At 42.2% G+C, this 16,428-nt stretch overlaps 1 protein-coding gene across 5 annotated transcripts; it reads left to right on the top strand.

Annotated features, from left to right (window-relative positions):
• Positions 1 to 200: 200 nt before the first annotated feature.
• Positions 201 to 15,661, top strand: LOC118398193 (zinc finger and BTB domain-containing protein 22-like). 5 transcript variants are annotated; one of them, XM_052470439.1, is made up of 7 exons: positions 201 to 1,058; positions 4,267 to 4,305; positions 4,422 to 4,622; positions 4,950 to 6,223; positions 10,048 to 10,280; positions 10,676 to 11,578; positions 11,739 to 15,661. In XM_052470439.1, exons 5-7 carry the CDS (start codon positions 10,053 to 10,055, stop codon positions 12,690 to 12,692), a joined length of 2,085 nt encoding a protein of 694 aa, XP_052326399.1. In that variant the 5' UTR covers positions 201 to 1,058; positions 4,267 to 4,305; positions 4,422 to 4,622; positions 4,950 to 6,223; positions 10,048 to 10,052; the 3' UTR covers positions 12,693 to 15,661. The 5 variants fall into 5 exon arrangements, with proteins under 5 accessions (XP_052326399.1, XP_052326398.1, XP_052326396.1 ...); XM_052470438.1 differs by having other exon boundaries at positions 4,422 to 5,839; positions 6,079 to 6,223; XM_052470436.1 differs by having other exon boundaries at positions 4,422 to 6,223.
• The last annotated feature ends 767 nt before the right edge of the window (positions 15,662 to 16,428 follow it).

The raw sequence follows: 16,428 nt of genomic DNA, 5'->3' as shown, positions 1-16,428 counted from the left end.
TCAGAATACATTTCTTTGATCCAACGACTGATCTGATCAATGGATTGTCTGTATTGGGAATGGAATTGGCGAAAAATTGTCCATCCCTTGAACGACTTTCATTTACATTGGATTGGGTAGTAAAGCAAAATGAAGGCGGGATTGTGTTTCATGTAACGGGATGTTATAAAGTCAACCAATTACATTGGACGGTGTAAATTCAAACGGGTGTGGTGTCTGTACCGAAACCAGTGTGAACGCGCGGATTGGTAAGTAAATATTGCTCAATTCAAATTTGTGAAATGTCTTGATTATATGTTTGTAAGGCTGTTGAATTTTGTATGTCTGTTCTGGCTTTGCCGTTCCCTCAGCTTTATCACGACTTGCTGGGTGTGTAAAGTTAGCCAACTAAGGTTGGCTATTTAGTTAGCTACTGTAAAGTAAGACAGTTAATTTTAGTTACTCTAACCACATATTATTATCGTAAACTACACTCCTGCTAGCTTGCTATTTTCAAACGACTAAAACATGGATCTCTAGCTACATGAATCTATACGAAGTTGCAGTTCGTAATTCAACCCACCATTCTACTTGGCTTGCTAACGTTAAAGAGCCAATGGTTTCTTTTTTAACTAGCCCTATGTCATGCCATTGATTCCATTATGGTTAACGTTACATGTTGACCCCTCTGTTTAGGTACATACAAATGCAAGTCATATGAATAAAGAGGTGTAACTAGCTAACTATCAACCTAACGTTAGCTGTCAGTCTGAATTGGGTGATTTTGGATATCATCAAGCTTAGGCCAGGAACTAGTCAATTTACTCTCTCTTTCTCTATTGACAACTACAGAAAAACATGTAGCTAAATGGAGTGCCTTCTGCAATCTGTTATCACGTTGTCACATTAGATTTTTAAAATGTGTATATATATATTTCACTAACAAATATTCCTCCCTCTGCCGCCTACCAGTCATGTCTGGTAAGACATGTCTGGTCCTCTAGCAACAGCAGTGAAAGCATGATCTCTGACCAACAAGCTGTTCAGGTGTGGCTATCTTCTGCAAAACTGTAATACAGGTACTGATGACAAACATGTTAAGTTCCTTTATACAGCACAAACAGTTAGATGTGTCCGGTTTCCAATGTGTCCTTATTTACCAGTAAAAAAAAGCCTCCTTTAGAAAAAGATGCGAAGGGTTGATTCTGACCCAAAGATGAGACGGGCAGTTAATGCGATGGGAACAAAGAGGCCCCCTCCACCCAAGTGAGCTGTTAGTGACTGGTCCTCTCAAACACTTAATTGACTGGCTTGGTCAATGTCATCACCTCTTGTTTCTTATAGTTTTAGCACAGTCTTTCTGTAATTCCTGTATGTGGTTTAATAAAAAATAAAATAAAACATTAGGTCTCTTGCTCCTTCCCTTCCTCTCTTAGCAGTCAAACTGATTCAGCCCACAAGAGCAGCCACTATAGCTGCTGCTCCGTCTAGAGGTGAGGTGCTGTGTATTGAGAAAGATATACATATATTTATAGCTAGCCGTACCAGTCTACTGTCTTGTTTGTAGGGCTGACCCAATTTAGTCGACTGATTGTTTGGTCGATAGGCTGTTGGTCGACTGAGATTTCTTTAGTCGAGCAGTAGGGGGAAAAAATCGCTGTGGGGGTGGCACAGGCCATCAGTCTAAGACGTGTTACTGAAATTGTAAACTCAGCAAAAAAATAAACGTCCTCTCACTGTCAACTGCGTTTATTTTCAGTAAACTTAACGTGTGTAAATATTTGAACATAACAAGAACATGAACATAACAAGATTCAACAACTGAGACATAAACTGAACAAGTTCCACAGATGTGACTAACAGAAATGGAATATAATGTGTCCCTGAATAAAGGGGGGGGGGGGTCAAAATCAAAGTAACAGTCAGTATCTGGTAGAGGTCGACCGATTATGATTTTTCAATACCGATTTATTGGAGGACCAAAAAAAGCTGATACCGATTAATCGGTCTTTTTATTAATTATTTTTTTTAAAATGTTTTTATTTTTTATTATTATTATTTATTTTATAAAATGTTTAATATATATTTGTAATAATGACAATTACAACAATACTGAATGAACACTTTTAACTTAATATAATACATCAATAAACTCAATTTGGTCTCAAATAAATAATGAAACATGTTCAATTTGGTTTAAATAATGCAAAAACAAAGTGTTGGAGAAGAAAGTAAAAGTGCAATATGTGCCATGTAAAAAAGCTAACATTTATGTTCCTTGCTCAGAACATATGAAAGCTGGTGGTTTCTTTAACATGAGTCTTCGATATTCCCAGTTAAGAAGTTTTAGGTTGTAGTTATTATAGGACTATTTCTCTCTCTACCATTTGTATTTCATATACCTTTGACTATTGGATGTTCTAATAGGTACTTTAGTATTGCCAGCCAAATCTCGGGAGTTGATAGGCTTGAAGTCATAAACAGCGCAATGCTTGAAGCACAGCGAAGAGCTGCTGGCAAATTCAGGAAAGTGCTGTTTGAATGAATGCTTACGAGTCTGCTGCTGCCTACCACCGTGCTCAGTCAGACTGCTCTATCAAATCATGCTTAATTATAATATAATAACACACAGAAATACGAGCCGTAGGTCATTAATATGGTCAAATCCAAAAACTATCATTTCGAAAACAAAACATTTATCCTTTCAGTGAAATACGGAACCGTTCTGTATTTTATCTAACAGGTGGCATCCCCAAGTGTAAACTTTGCTGTTACATTGCACAACCTTCAATGTTATGTCATAATTATGTACAATTCTGGCAAAATAATTGCGGTCTTTGTTAGGAAAAAATGGTCTTCACACAGTTCGCAACGAGCCAGGCAGCCCAAACTGCTGCATATACCCTGACTCTGCTTGCATAGAACGCAAGAGAAGTGACACAATTTCCCTAGTTAAAATAAATTAATGTTAGCAGGCAATATTAACTAAATATGCAGGTTTAAAAATATACACTTGTGTATTGATTTTAAGGAAGGCACTGATGTTTATGGTTAGGTACACATTGGTGCAACAACTGCGCTTTTTAAATCACCCGTTTGGCGAAGTGGGCTGTGATTCAATGATAAATGACCAGGCACCACATCGATTATATGCAATGCAGGACAAGCTAGATAAACTAGTAATATCATCCACCATGTTTAGTTAACGAGTGATTATGTTAAGATAGATTGTTTTTATAAGATGAATGCTAGCAAGCACCTTACCGTGGCTCATCATGAGTGTAATTACACTGTTTCGCTCACATCTGAAGGCGCGGGGGGGGCGCATTTAGGACGTACTGTAGATCGCTACAGTATCCTAATGATTATGATCACACTTCCTCAATTCAAATATTATGGCGACACTATAGGAAAGATGGTTTGGTATGGTTTAGATTAGACACTTGGGATCCAAGCTGGAGTTATCAGTGTGGCCCCATCACCTGAAAATGTTGAAATACTGTATCTTCACGCCTAGAATTAAAAACCTCCAGGCTTCCGTCATAACTGTCAATTTATTGGGGGAAAATAAAGGATTACATGGGGCAGTTTTGGAGAAGGAAAAAAAACACTAATCCTGTCTAAATTGTCCTCTGGAATAACGGAAAGTAATAATGACAACCAACGTTCTCTATTAACACTAGTCCCGTGTGACTAGGGTTTTGGTCTGGTGCATACGATGCATACAGGTGTCACATAAAGAGAGCAAGTGTTGAGGGAATAGGGAATGTTTTTTTCTAAACAAATGAGGGATTTAGGAAACAAAAACTTTCCAGACAGAAATGGCTGCAATTATGTTGCAGCTTCACAAAATGGACAGCGAGTGATAAACACTTTGATGTTCTGTGGTGGTCGCTGCAGCACAGAGCGAGACAACAGGTGCTCGTCACTGTCACTCGCTGTGTCTTTTTACATTTCAATACAGCGCAGCAAGTCTATGCCTGGCCCAGCACAATCAAATAAATTGCAGGCCGGACTCCAGCTAGTCATTTGTGTGTCTTTTTGAATTATTTAATCAACCTGTTTGCTTAAAGCATCAGACAAACCCAGTGAATATAGTTGACTTGATTAAAACGCATAGGATGTCTATATATGGAAAAATACACCACATGATTGGTAGAAATAACAGACGACTAGGTCGACCAAGATTTTTTTAGTCTGGGACAGCCCTACGTATTTGCTATCATTTTGTGTGTGTGTGATTTATATATATATATATATATATTTTTTTCCCTATACCATGAAAAGGTTTTCAGAAGCCGCCCATTGCATCCGCCACTATAACAGGTAACTACCCTAGTCTCTGTTTATTCCACATGGTCCTTAACATTTTCTGTATCTTGTATCCACAAACATTGTCTTCCATATCTTAAGACATGAGGGTGTTGAATGTGTTTACTTAGCACCAACAGCAGCTGTTCACGGCGGCCTGCATGGGACCTCAAGGGAAAGGTTACTGACAGGGCGGGCAAGATGTCCTATTACCAGAGCAAAGTCAAAACGGTGGACCTGGAGAACGAGAGTCTGAAGGAGTCTGTAGCTAAAAGCAGACGGAAAGAAGCACAGATGACTTCAGAGCTACAAGAACTCCACACTCAGCTCGGGTACATGGAGCAATACCATGGAGCATGCATAGGGTGGACCATTATGTGAAAATGGGTGTAGTGGCATGGGAAAGGGCATTGTAACCACATAGGAAAGAGTGACTTATTTTGCGTAAGGAATGTCAGAGGCAAGCGTTGATTTAGCAAAACAAGTGGGCGTATAGCTGACATGATTTCTCACCTTTCTTGAGTCCTATACCAGTCATAATTTTATGCATACGTTTAGCCAGTAGTGCAGTAATAATAACATGATAGCATGTTACATGTTACTCTTTTGGTCCCTTTGGTGTGTTTGCCAATCTTAGCCAGTTTTGGTCTGTGTTGCAGCCACTATGCGCAGGAGCTGGCTACCCTGTCTGGTGTCAAAGAGCATTGTAGCCAGTGAGAAGGCCTCCCTGGAGAAGACCTCAACCTCACTGAGGAGCACTATGTTCTTCTGGGCTTGAAAAAGAGCCTGAAGGCCGAGCTTCACAATGTGTAGGTAGAACGTCTTCTTCGGTTGATTATTATGGCAGACTACAACCCAAAAAGGTGTAATGCCCCGACCAACTGGACAAGGGGGGGAAAATATATATTTATAAATCCCGTACGTGACAGGATAAACATACTTAATCCAGCCAAAATAAAGCTATCAAAAAACACATTGACAGAACTTGTTCTCCCACACAAGAAGGGAAATAGCACGCAGGCCTACTCATTGTGACAACTGATCACCTTGACTGCTGTGACATGAGATGAATGGTGTATAGCTGTATTGAATGAGGCAGTCTTGCCTCTGCTCCTTGGTCAGAAATAGGAAGGAAGTCTGGCATAATCATTTTGTCCAGCCTCATTCAAACCCACTGCCATTACGTCTCTTTGCCAGAACCCTCTTTGCAGCCCAATATACAGTGCCTTGCGAAAGTATTCGGCCCCCTTGAACTTTGCGACCTTTTTGCCACATTTCAGGCTTCAAACATAAAGATATAAAACTGTATTTTTTTGTGAAGAATCAACAACAAGTGGGACACAATCATGAAGTGGAACGTCATTTATTGGATATTTCAAACTTTTTTAACAAATCAAAAACTGAAAAATTGGGCGTGCAAAAATTATTCGCCTACGGCCAGACGGGCAGTGACAAAACCTACACCATGGAGGACATGCGTGAGGTCATCCCCCAGGCCGTGCAGCAGATCTTCCAGGCCTCCAAGAAATTACGGGAGCAGGGATGGCAGGTAGTGATGATACCATTGGTTTTCATCAGTATGCGTGGTAACTGTCTCTTCAGCTGAAACAGTTCTATTACACTGAGCACGGAATTTGAACTTGTTCATTTGACATTTACTGTATCAATGCATTTCTGTTTTTCAGATCATGTATTTCCCATTGAAGTGGAATGAGTTGAAGCTGGTGTAAATGCATGGTACTTGCAACATTTAACTTTTTTCACTGGATTCTTATTAATTTTTCCCAGTTTACATTTAGTGCCAGTTTTGTTGATCTTCAATGGAACTCTGCGTGATCTCCTCTACACTGGCATGGCCGACAAGAGACAGGAGCACGAGATTCGCAAAAGTGCCTACAACGAGGTCACCGTCACCAATCTGACCTACCAGAAGGTAAACTCTGAACATGTGGTCATTTCAACAGTCACATTAGCCTAAATTTGACTGTTCGATGTATTGTATTTGTACATTTTAGATTTAAAGGAAGACTCAGCAATATCATCAAATCAAATGTATTTATATAGCCCTTCGTACATCAGCTGATATCTCAAAGTGCTGTACAGAAACCCAGCATAAAACCCCAAACAGCAAGCAATGCAGGTGTAGAAGCACGGTGGCTAGGAAAAACTCCCTAGAAAGGCCAAAACCTAGGAAGAAACCTAGAGAGGAACCAGGCTATGTGTAATAATTGTCTAGAATTAAAGTATAGATATGTACTAGTGATGGGGAAGTTGGCCTCTTGTTTTCACGACTGGATCATTTCGAAATGTTCCGTAAAAATAACGAATGGCGAATGATGACCTGAAAATGAGAATCATTATGCCACGAGCTTCTCGTTCAATATGTCTTTCACCATAGGGAGCTTATTGGAGCTGTCATTTGTGACTGACTTATAAATGTGTGCTTTAAACAATGTAGATTTTTTTGATTGCTAGGCATACAAATATGATTATTTCTTGGTACATTTGAAACGAGGTCTAGTTTTGGCCGCAGCCGGACTATATTGTAAACCACTCTTGGCAGAATGCATTGCTTGTGAAAAGTAATCTCACGACTCGCACTAAATTATTCTGCCGCTCTGTCGTTCTCAACATGCATCTCATGATGCCGAAAAGGAACTAGGCCACTCCAGGACCTTGAAATGCTTCTTACGAAGCCACTCCTTTGTTGCCCGGGCGGTGTGTTTGGGATCATTGTCATGCTGAAAGACCCAGCCACGTTTCATCTTCAATGCCCTCGCTGATGGATGAAGATTTTCACTCAAAATCTCATGGCCCCATTCATTCTTTCCTTTACACGGATGAGTCGTCCTGGTCCCTTTGCAGAAAAACAGCCCCAAAGCATGATGTTTCCACCCCCATGCTTCACAATAGGTATGGTGTTCTTTGGATGCAACTCAGCATTCTTTGTCCTCCAAACACGACGAGTTGAGTTTTTACCAAAAAGTTATATTTTGGTTTCATCTGACATTCTCCCAATCTTCTTCTGGATCATCCAAATGCTCTTTAGCAAACTTCAGACGGGCCTGGACATGTACTGGCTTAAGCAGGGGGACATGTCTGGCACTGCAGGATTTTGAGTCCCTGGCGGCGTAGTGTGTTACTGATGGTAGGCTTTGTTACTTTGGTCCCAGCTCTCTGCAGGTCATTCACTAGGTCCCTCTGTGTGGTTCTGGGATCTTGTGATCATTTTGACCCCACGGGGTGAGATCTTGCGTGGAGCCCCAGATCGAGGGAGATTATCAGTGGTCTTGTATGTCTTCCATTCCCTAATAATTGCTCCCACAGTTGATTTCTTCAAACCAAGCTGCTTACCTATTGCAGATTCAGTCTTCCCAGCCTGGTGCAGGTCTACAATTTTGTTTCTGGTGTCCTTTGACAGCTTTTCAATGACAGCCTATGTAATGGGTTAACTGCCTGTTCAGGGGCAGAGCAACAGATTTGTACCTTGTCAGCTCGGGGGTTTGAACTTGCCAACTTCCGGTTACTAATCCAACGCTCTAACCACTAGGCTACCCTATCATTTGAAAGGAAACACTTTGAAGTTTGTGGATATGTGAAATTAATGTAGGAGAATATAAGACATTAGATCTGGTAAAATATATAAAGAAAAAAAGCACACCTTTTTTTTTGTTCCATCTTTGAAATGCAAGAGGCCATTTAAATCAATAGTAGTTTAGGCACTATTTAGATTTTGTACACTGCTGCCATCTAATGTATGCAGCGTTTTAGACTGATTCAATGAACCACTGCATTTCTGTTCAAAATGTTGTATCAAGTCTGCCCAAATGTGCCTAATTGGTTTATTGATATATTTTCAAATTCATAAATTGGCTTCCAGTTGAAGCTCGCATCCGCTACAAGACCATGGTGCTTGCCTACGGAGCTGTGAGGGGAACGGCACCTCAGTACCTCCAGGCTCTGATCAGGCCCTACACCCAAACAAGGGCACTGCGTTCATCCACCTCTGGCCTGCTCGCCTCCCTACCACTGAGGAAGTACAGTTCCCGCTCAGCCCAGTCAAAACTGTTCGCTGCTCTGGCCCCCCAATGGTGGAACAAACTCCCTCACGACGCCAGGACAGCGGAGTCAATCACCACCTTCCGGAGACACCTGAAACCCCACCTCTTTAAGGAATACCTAGGATAGGATAAAGTAATCCTTCTCCCCCCCCCTTAAAATATTTAGATGCACTATTGTAAAGTGGCTGTTCCACTGGATGTCATAAGGTGAATGCACCAATTTGTAAGTCGCTCTGGATAAGAGCGTCTGCTAAATGACTTAAATGTAAATGTAAATACATTTGCATGCTCCTCAAACAATAGCATGGTAATCTATCACTGTAATAGTGACTGTAAATTGGACAGTGTAGTTTAACAATAATTTACATTTTCTGCCCATACCAAATAAGTCTGGGAAATGTTCTTGTTATTTACAACCTCATGCTAATCACAGTAGCCTATCAGTATCCGATCCCAAATGCTTATTTTAATGACCGCCTACTCCGGCCAAACCCTGACGACGCTGGGCCAATTGTGCGCCGCCCTAGTGGAAAAGTCGAAGCGAGAGCGCTCACTCTCGCCAAATTATGTCTAGAATAAACCCAATACTTTTCTTTGGGTTTAATATGCAGTCCTAAACTTGTCTCCTGCCTTCCCGTCTATGGTGGAGACATGAGCATCTCGTCATTATATACACCTCTATGGTTTAATAAACATGTTACCAATTTGACTAAACGCCACAAGAGGTCGTATTTGTCATAGCTTGGTTTTAGTCGGCTGGTCAGTATGTCTGACATTTCGTCAAAGGCGGTGCATGACGGGTTGTCTGCCAAGTATGATGGGAAACAAATCATATCAATGGAAATGTATATGTAATCTACGGAGACACGATAGCTTGTCAGGATAGAGTCTGGCTTTACGTAATTGTTTCAAAGGTGCACATTCTAAAACGGTAAGTGGTGTTTAGCTTGCTAGCTAGATACATTTTAGCAGGCTAACGTTAGCTAGCTGGAGAGATATTTAAGGCAGTTTTTAGTTGTAGCTAAATTATGCTCTCATGGTTGAGAGCTTGAAGCTACTTATCTATGCTTTGTCATGAGAGAAACTCACAACACTGCCTTTTCAACGCATGTCCACCGTCGCAGACTGCTGACAAACCAGCTTGCTTTGTTATTCGCTATATTTAGCTACAAATGCTGTCTGGTTAGCAGGATTGATTGACTGCAAACATGTGCTAAGCTACCTAACGTTAACTAATTGCATTACAATATGCTATGCATGTGGCAAAATAAAGACTACTTACGCATCGTTTTAATTGTCTACTGCCAGTTGCTGTAGGCTGTTGCATTATTTATCAACAATATTGTTTTTTCCCCCACAGTGTTCGTAAATGTTTTTGAGTCTCAAGTAAGGTGGTGTCTGTCATTCAGATACATTTGAGTCAGTGCATTATAAGAAAGCATCAGTAGTGATTTTTAAAGCTTACATTAAAGGGGTGTTGATTGGTTGATTGACCACCTAGAGCAATTTCAAATTACTGTTTTGGGAATGTGGTTGACTTTTTTTGTTTTGTAGGCAGTAATAAGCACTAATAAAGGGTTAATCTCAGGAAAACAGTTAACTATTTGTAAGTAAATGAAAGGATATACACTATTCATCCACCACGTCATGTAATGAATTATTCCTTCACAAACTACATTTTCTATCTCTTCAAAAGCCTAGATGCATTCTCTGTCCATGGGGCAGGGCTGTAGCAGCAGCAGCTCAGGTGCCCCCTCTGGCTCGGTGGTACAGGTGTGCTTCCCCAGCTCCCAGGCGTCTGTACTGGACAGCCTGAACAGGCAGCGCGAGGAGGGCCAGCTCTGTGACCTCTCCATCCAGGTCCAGGGGCAGGTGTTCAAGGCCCACCGCTGTGTGCTAGCTGCATCCTCACCCTACTTTCACGACCAGGTGTGTGTCGTTTTGTTTGCTAGGGCGTTGCATAGAACAAAAATATAAATGCAACATGTAATGTGCTGGTCCCATGTTTCATGAGCTGAGGAGGGTGCCGAACTCTGATATACCCTCCCAGGCCCACCCACTTGGGAGCCAGGCTTTCAATTGACTGATTTCCTTATATGAACTGTAACTCAGTCAAATCTGTAAAATTGTTGCATATTGCATATATATTTTTGTTCAGTATAGTTTAACTCTAACAGCCACTGATTGTGTCTCATCTAGATGGTTTTCATCCAAGGCCGATTGCAACTTGCTACACTGACGTGAGAGTTTACATCAATAACTTTGATCCTGTGCACTGATGTTGCCAACCATCATTAACAGTCTCATCAACCCCCTCCCCCCAGGTGCTCTTGAAGAACATGTCCACTGTCTCCATCCCTGCCGTCATGGACCCACTGGCATTCGAGAGCGTCCTGAGCTGCGCCTACACGGGCCAGCTGCGCATGCTCCGCGAAGACATCGTCAACTACCTCACCGTGGGCAGCGTGCTGCAGATGTGGCACATCGTGGACAAGTGCACAGAGCTCCTCAAAGAGGGGCGGGTGACGGGGAGTGGTAGTGCAACCCAGGGTGTCATTGGGGGAGCGCAGGGGAACCCTGGATGCAGTAGCAGTGAAAGCTCCCTAGGGGCTGGGACTGCCCAAGCTGGGGGAAGCAACACCCAGCCAGCCCCTCCCCCTCCCAGCCGCCCGTCCCTGAGTGAGAGCCAGTCTCCCAGCAGCACCAACTACTTCAGCCCCAGAGACACTAACTTCGGCGGGGGAGCGGCGGCCGCTGGAGCTGCAGGGGAGGGAGGCGTGAACTCCACCCCCAGCTACTGCACCCCTTCAGGGGGCGAAGAGGCTTTCCTCATCGAAGAAGAGGATGAAGAAGAGGAAGAGCTCCTATACCATAGGAAGCGAGGGAGCAGCAGGAGGAAGCAGACTGCCTCTGTCTCAGACCAAGAGGTTGGAGTCAGCGACAGCTTCGGGGTGTCGTCCTACCAAGACGGGGATGCCTCCCCTCTCCAGAAGCGGCCCACATACAGCCAGCCCAGCATCATGCCCCGGAAGCAGTGGGTGGTGGTAAAAACAGAGAGGCCCCAGGACGATGACCTGATCGTGGTGTCGGGTGAGGAAGGACCAGATGAGGAAGAGGAGAGAGAGTTGGAGATGCTGAGGGAGAGGGAGAGGACGTTCAACATATCCAACATTAGGACTCTGTCTGGAGAGTTGAGCAGCAAAGCGGACCATGAGATGGAGACACAGGTTAGTCAAGCCCTTGATGCGAAATATGTTTGTCAGTGGACATGGTTAATTACCATTCTAACTTATCAGGAGGACAACTGTATTTGATTGGTGCATTTGGAATGAGTGTCAGTTTCTGTATTTTTGGATCATTACCAAACTGAATCCCTTTCTCTCATAGATGGATTATTGCCAGTCTTCTGAAGACTACCTCAAGTTTGACAGTGGTTTGATGGACCAGACTCCCCCACAGCACCTTCATGACAGCGCTGGTCAGGGTGGTGGCAGAACCGTCTCAGCCCTACTAGGCCAAGTCCAGTCTGCTGCTGCTGCTAGAGCTCAGCTCTTTCCCATAGACATGCAAGGCAACCAGATCCTCATGTACAGACAATCCTCTCTAGATTCCTCTCAACCCATAGGAATGGGAGGCGGTATGGCCGGGGCACCATTTAAAGGGCCAAACCTGGAGCATGGAGCAGTCCATTTGTCAGCACAGGGGGGTTTGGGCGGTGGCTTAGATGGACTGGATGGGGGTGGTGGCGGGAGTTCAGGGAAGGTGTTCATGTGCCACTGTGGAAAGACCTTCACTCACAAGAGCATGCGCGACCGTCACATCAACATGCACCTGGACCTGCGGCCTTTCAACTGCCCGGTTTGCGCCAAGAAGTTCAAGATGAAGCACCACCTGACGGAGCACATGAAGACCCACACGGGGCTCAAGCCCTACGACTGCCACGGCTGCGGCAAGAAGTTCATGTGGCGCGACAGTTTCATGCGGCACCGCTCCCACTGCGAGGGACGGAGCGGAGCGGCTGGCAGGAGCGAGGATGGGGGAGGGTCCGACCGCGCTGATGGGATCTCCCCACAGCATCTCCCTCTCTCGACCAGCGAGGCCGGTCACGGTGTCGTTGGTGGCAGGAATGGGAACTCTGTCTTGTCCCCACATCATTCCAGTACAGGTAGCAGCAGTAATGCTGTCTCTTGCCTGACCATGGCCAGTTCTGGAGTGCTCTTAGGGGTCAACTCTCAGAGCGTGATGCAGGGTCAAGGTTCATCTGTGTTTGGTCTGGGGGTCAGCCGAGGTGGGTGTGAGGAGGAAGTGTGTGAGGTTGGTGCTAATGATAGTGTCACTTAAACACTCGTGTTGTTCACCCGTTTGGTTAAGACGAGAGGTTTTGAAAAGGCATTCCAATGACCATTGGAAAGTGCCCCACTTTGGCAAATGGCTCGGGACCATTGTACAGTTAGTTCAGTATACTCTTAAATGTCAAGTTTATTCTGTTTGACTGTTTAGTGGCACATTCTATGTCAAGAAAACCAAAAATCAAGAGACAATAACTCACCAATGACAGCTTTGGCAAAATGTTAACTGGAGTTCGAGAGGAAAGTTGCTGTTGTAAGTGATGTGTCCTATGATATTATACGCCTTTTCTGCCAGAGAATGTGCATTTCAAGTAAGTGTCTGAAGAAGACACTTGCAGTACTGCCATCTTGTTTCACACTGGTGATGTGTCCACTATCCAATTGCAGTGTTATGGTACAGTATTACTGTAAATATAATCCTATTATCAGTTACTAATCTGTTACCATTATGATAGGTGCAAAACTATACAGTGTATAGTGTGTTTTTACAAGTAATCCTCATAAGTATTGATGGTAGACAAAAGCATTAGTCTGGAGATTAGGTTTCTTACCGATCGTTCCTCACTCAAACTGCCAAATTCCAACGCCTGCCTTGAGACATTGACTACTATTAACAGTAGGGTGGCTAAACAAAGCAGCATCCACCGTGATTCTGTATGTTTTTAACCGAGGTTTTGCCTTCTATGAAGGCTCTGGATGTATTTTTCTGCAGGAGAAAAAAACTGGTCTGGATCTAAGAGAAAGACGTGTTGTTTTTAGTTTATACTTATCTGTTAGGTCAGGATTGGTCAAATGTATGAAAGCTGTAAGCTCGTGTTTGCAGCAGTTTGATGGATGAAATTAGATTTGAAGTGAGCTTAAACTAAGTGTATATAAAGTTATTTATGTTTAGATAGATTTATCAAATAGGGAATATAGAACTATTTAACTCTAATTTATGTCATTTGACTGCCTTACTATATATAGTACACGGTGGGCGTAAGGTTAGAAATTGACACCCTTGATAAAGATGAGCAACAAATGACTGTGTAAAGTAATTGAAATACTGAGCTATATTGTATTCCCCCCCCCCCAAAAAAAAAATAATAATTGGGAAATGATTTTATACTGATTCAATTGCTCAGAGAGATTTTGTTTAACAAGTAATATTCATTCTCAAAAGGTAGGGCTCAAACTTATTGACACCCCTGTTTTCAGTACCTTGTGAGGATAACAGCACTGAACCTTTCTCTAAAATGGTTTATGAGTTGGAGAACACGTTATGGGGGATCTTGGACCATTCCTCCATACGAAATCCATCCAGATCCTTGAAATCCGTTGTCTGTGCTTATGTCAAGTCCGGAGACGGACTTTAAGGTAAACACGGCATCATGAACTTTACCCAGAACCAGGAAATGTATGCCAAAAACCTGGTTACCTCCAGTGGTGTAAAGTACTTCTTTAAAAAAAATTTTTTTTGTGAATATCTGTACTTTACTATTAATGACAACTTTTACTTCACTACATTCCTAAAGAGAATAATGTACTTTTACCTCCATAAATTTTCCCTGACACCCAAAAGTACATTACATTTGGAATGCTTAGCAGGACAGAGAAATAGTTAAATTCACACACTTATCAAGAGAACATCCCTACTGCCTCAATCTGGCGGACTCACGAAACACAAATGCTTCATTTGTAAATTGTTGGAGTGTGCTCCTTGCTATTCATACATTTTTTTTTTTTAAGAAAATGGTGCTGTCAGGTTTGCTTAATATAAGGAATTTGAAATGATTTATGCTTTTACTTTTGATACTTAGTATATTTTTGCAATTACATTTACTTTATATTTAAAACAAAATACTTTTACTAAAGTAGTATTTTACTGGGTGACTTTCACATTAGTCATTTTCATATTTAAGGTATTTTTAATTTGACTAAAGTATGAGTATTGGGGACATTTTCCACCACTGGTTGCCTCTGCCAGGAATATAAAACGTGTCCACAAGTGGATCTTCCAGCGAAACAATAACCCCAAGCACACATCAAAATCCACAAAGGGTTAATTTTTTAAATTTCAACAGCCATCTGTCTCCAGACTTAAACCATAGAAATCCTGTGGTTTGTATTGAAGAGGGCAGTCCATAAATGCAGACAACGGATCTGGAAGTGGAACGGTCTAAGATCCCTCCCAATGGGTTCTCCAACTCATAGCATTTTTTTTTTGATAACAGCGCAGTGCCATTATCCCCACAAGGTGAGGTATTGAAAACAAAGTATTAAACAAAAAGCAATTTCTCTGAGCAATTGTATTAGTATAAAATAATAATTTCCCTTTTTTGTTACATACAATATAGCTCAGCATTTGAATTGTCAATTTTGCTGATCTTTATCAAGGTTGTCTAATTTCAGACTTCACTGTATATAGAGAAAGTGCTTCTGGTCAATAGTGAGTATTGTATTGACAGGTGTGAGTCACAGGCTCAAAAGAAAGAAGTCTAGACTCCCTCTTAATAGTCACGTTGGCTGCTATTTGTGTGGGACTGAAAGGGAATTCCATTGACTGTTCAATAACTTGCCTGGATGCATTTCATAGCATTTACACCACATAATGAATTCAACTTCATGTACTGTAGCACCTTTTCATCCAATCTCAAAGTTCGTACCATTGTTTGATGCTTAAGCAGCCGTTATTCAGTTGTCATCTTTATGGAAGGACAAATACCTTTTCATCAAGGGGAAAAATGTAGAAAGCTTGTAGCTGCTGCACACTAGGTCTGACACAACGCTACTGTTCTTTGCATATTCTGAATAGTGCATATTTTGGGTTACATTTTATTTGATATTTAACACATGATTGTTGTTGCACATGCTTATAGAGCCGGAGTTGTCTTTCTTGGCCTACGGTAACAATGTCTAAGTACATCAATGTTATCTTTACTAATCTGTATCAAAAGGCAAAAATAAAACTGGTGTAATTTAGCAAGCTGTGCTTGTGATCTATTTCAGAAAAAAACTTCAACTTCTCTTAAAGTCCTTCAGTTGTCTTGATACAGTCTTATAGTCAGCTGGCCCCTCAGATTTCACATTGAACGCTCTACAACAAAGCTTTCTTAGTCTCCAGCAAGCTTTCGCTGCCCTTAACCTTGTTCTAAACACCAAAAGAAAAGGTAATGTGGTTTGGTCAGAATGCTCCTCTCCCCACTGGTGTGATGACTACCTCTGAGGGTGTAAAGCATGACAAGTACTTGGGAGTATGGCTAGACGGTACTGTCCCCTCAGCACATATCCAATCTGTTCTTGTCTATTAATGTTTTGTATTATGTCATGCTGCTGCTTTTGCAACCGCTAATGGGGATCCTAATAAAATACCAACAGCTGCTAAATCTAGACTTTGTTTTCTATACTCTGTAAACTGGCCATCTCCATATACCCATCACAAGACCCCGGTGGTTGATGCTTATTCCAACAGTGACATTCTGTTAAAGATCCTCAAAGCATACACATCCCTGGGTCGCTCCTCTTCAGTTCGCTGCAGCTAGCGACTGGAACGAGCTGCAAAAAAAAAATCTAAAACTGGACAGTTATCTCCATTGCTACATTCAAATCATGGACACTTCCTGACACTTGTGGCTGCTTCCCGTGATGTGTTCTCTACCTTTTTGTCCTTCGTGCTGTCGTCTGTGCCTAACAATGTTTGTGCTGCTACCATGTTGTGTTAGGCCTCTCTTTATGTAGTGTCACTTTTG

This window comes from Oncorhynchus keta, chromosome 19 (assembly GCF_023373465.1).
Source record: "Oncorhynchus keta strain PuntledgeMale-10-30-2019 chromosome 19, Oket_V2, whole genome shotgun sequence".
In the NCBI taxonomy this organism is placed as follows: Eukaryota; Metazoa; Chordata; class Actinopteri; order Salmoniformes; family Salmonidae; genus Oncorhynchus; species Oncorhynchus keta.
Note: the sequence above shows the minus strand (reverse complement) of the source record. Positions and strands in the feature narration are given on the sequence as shown.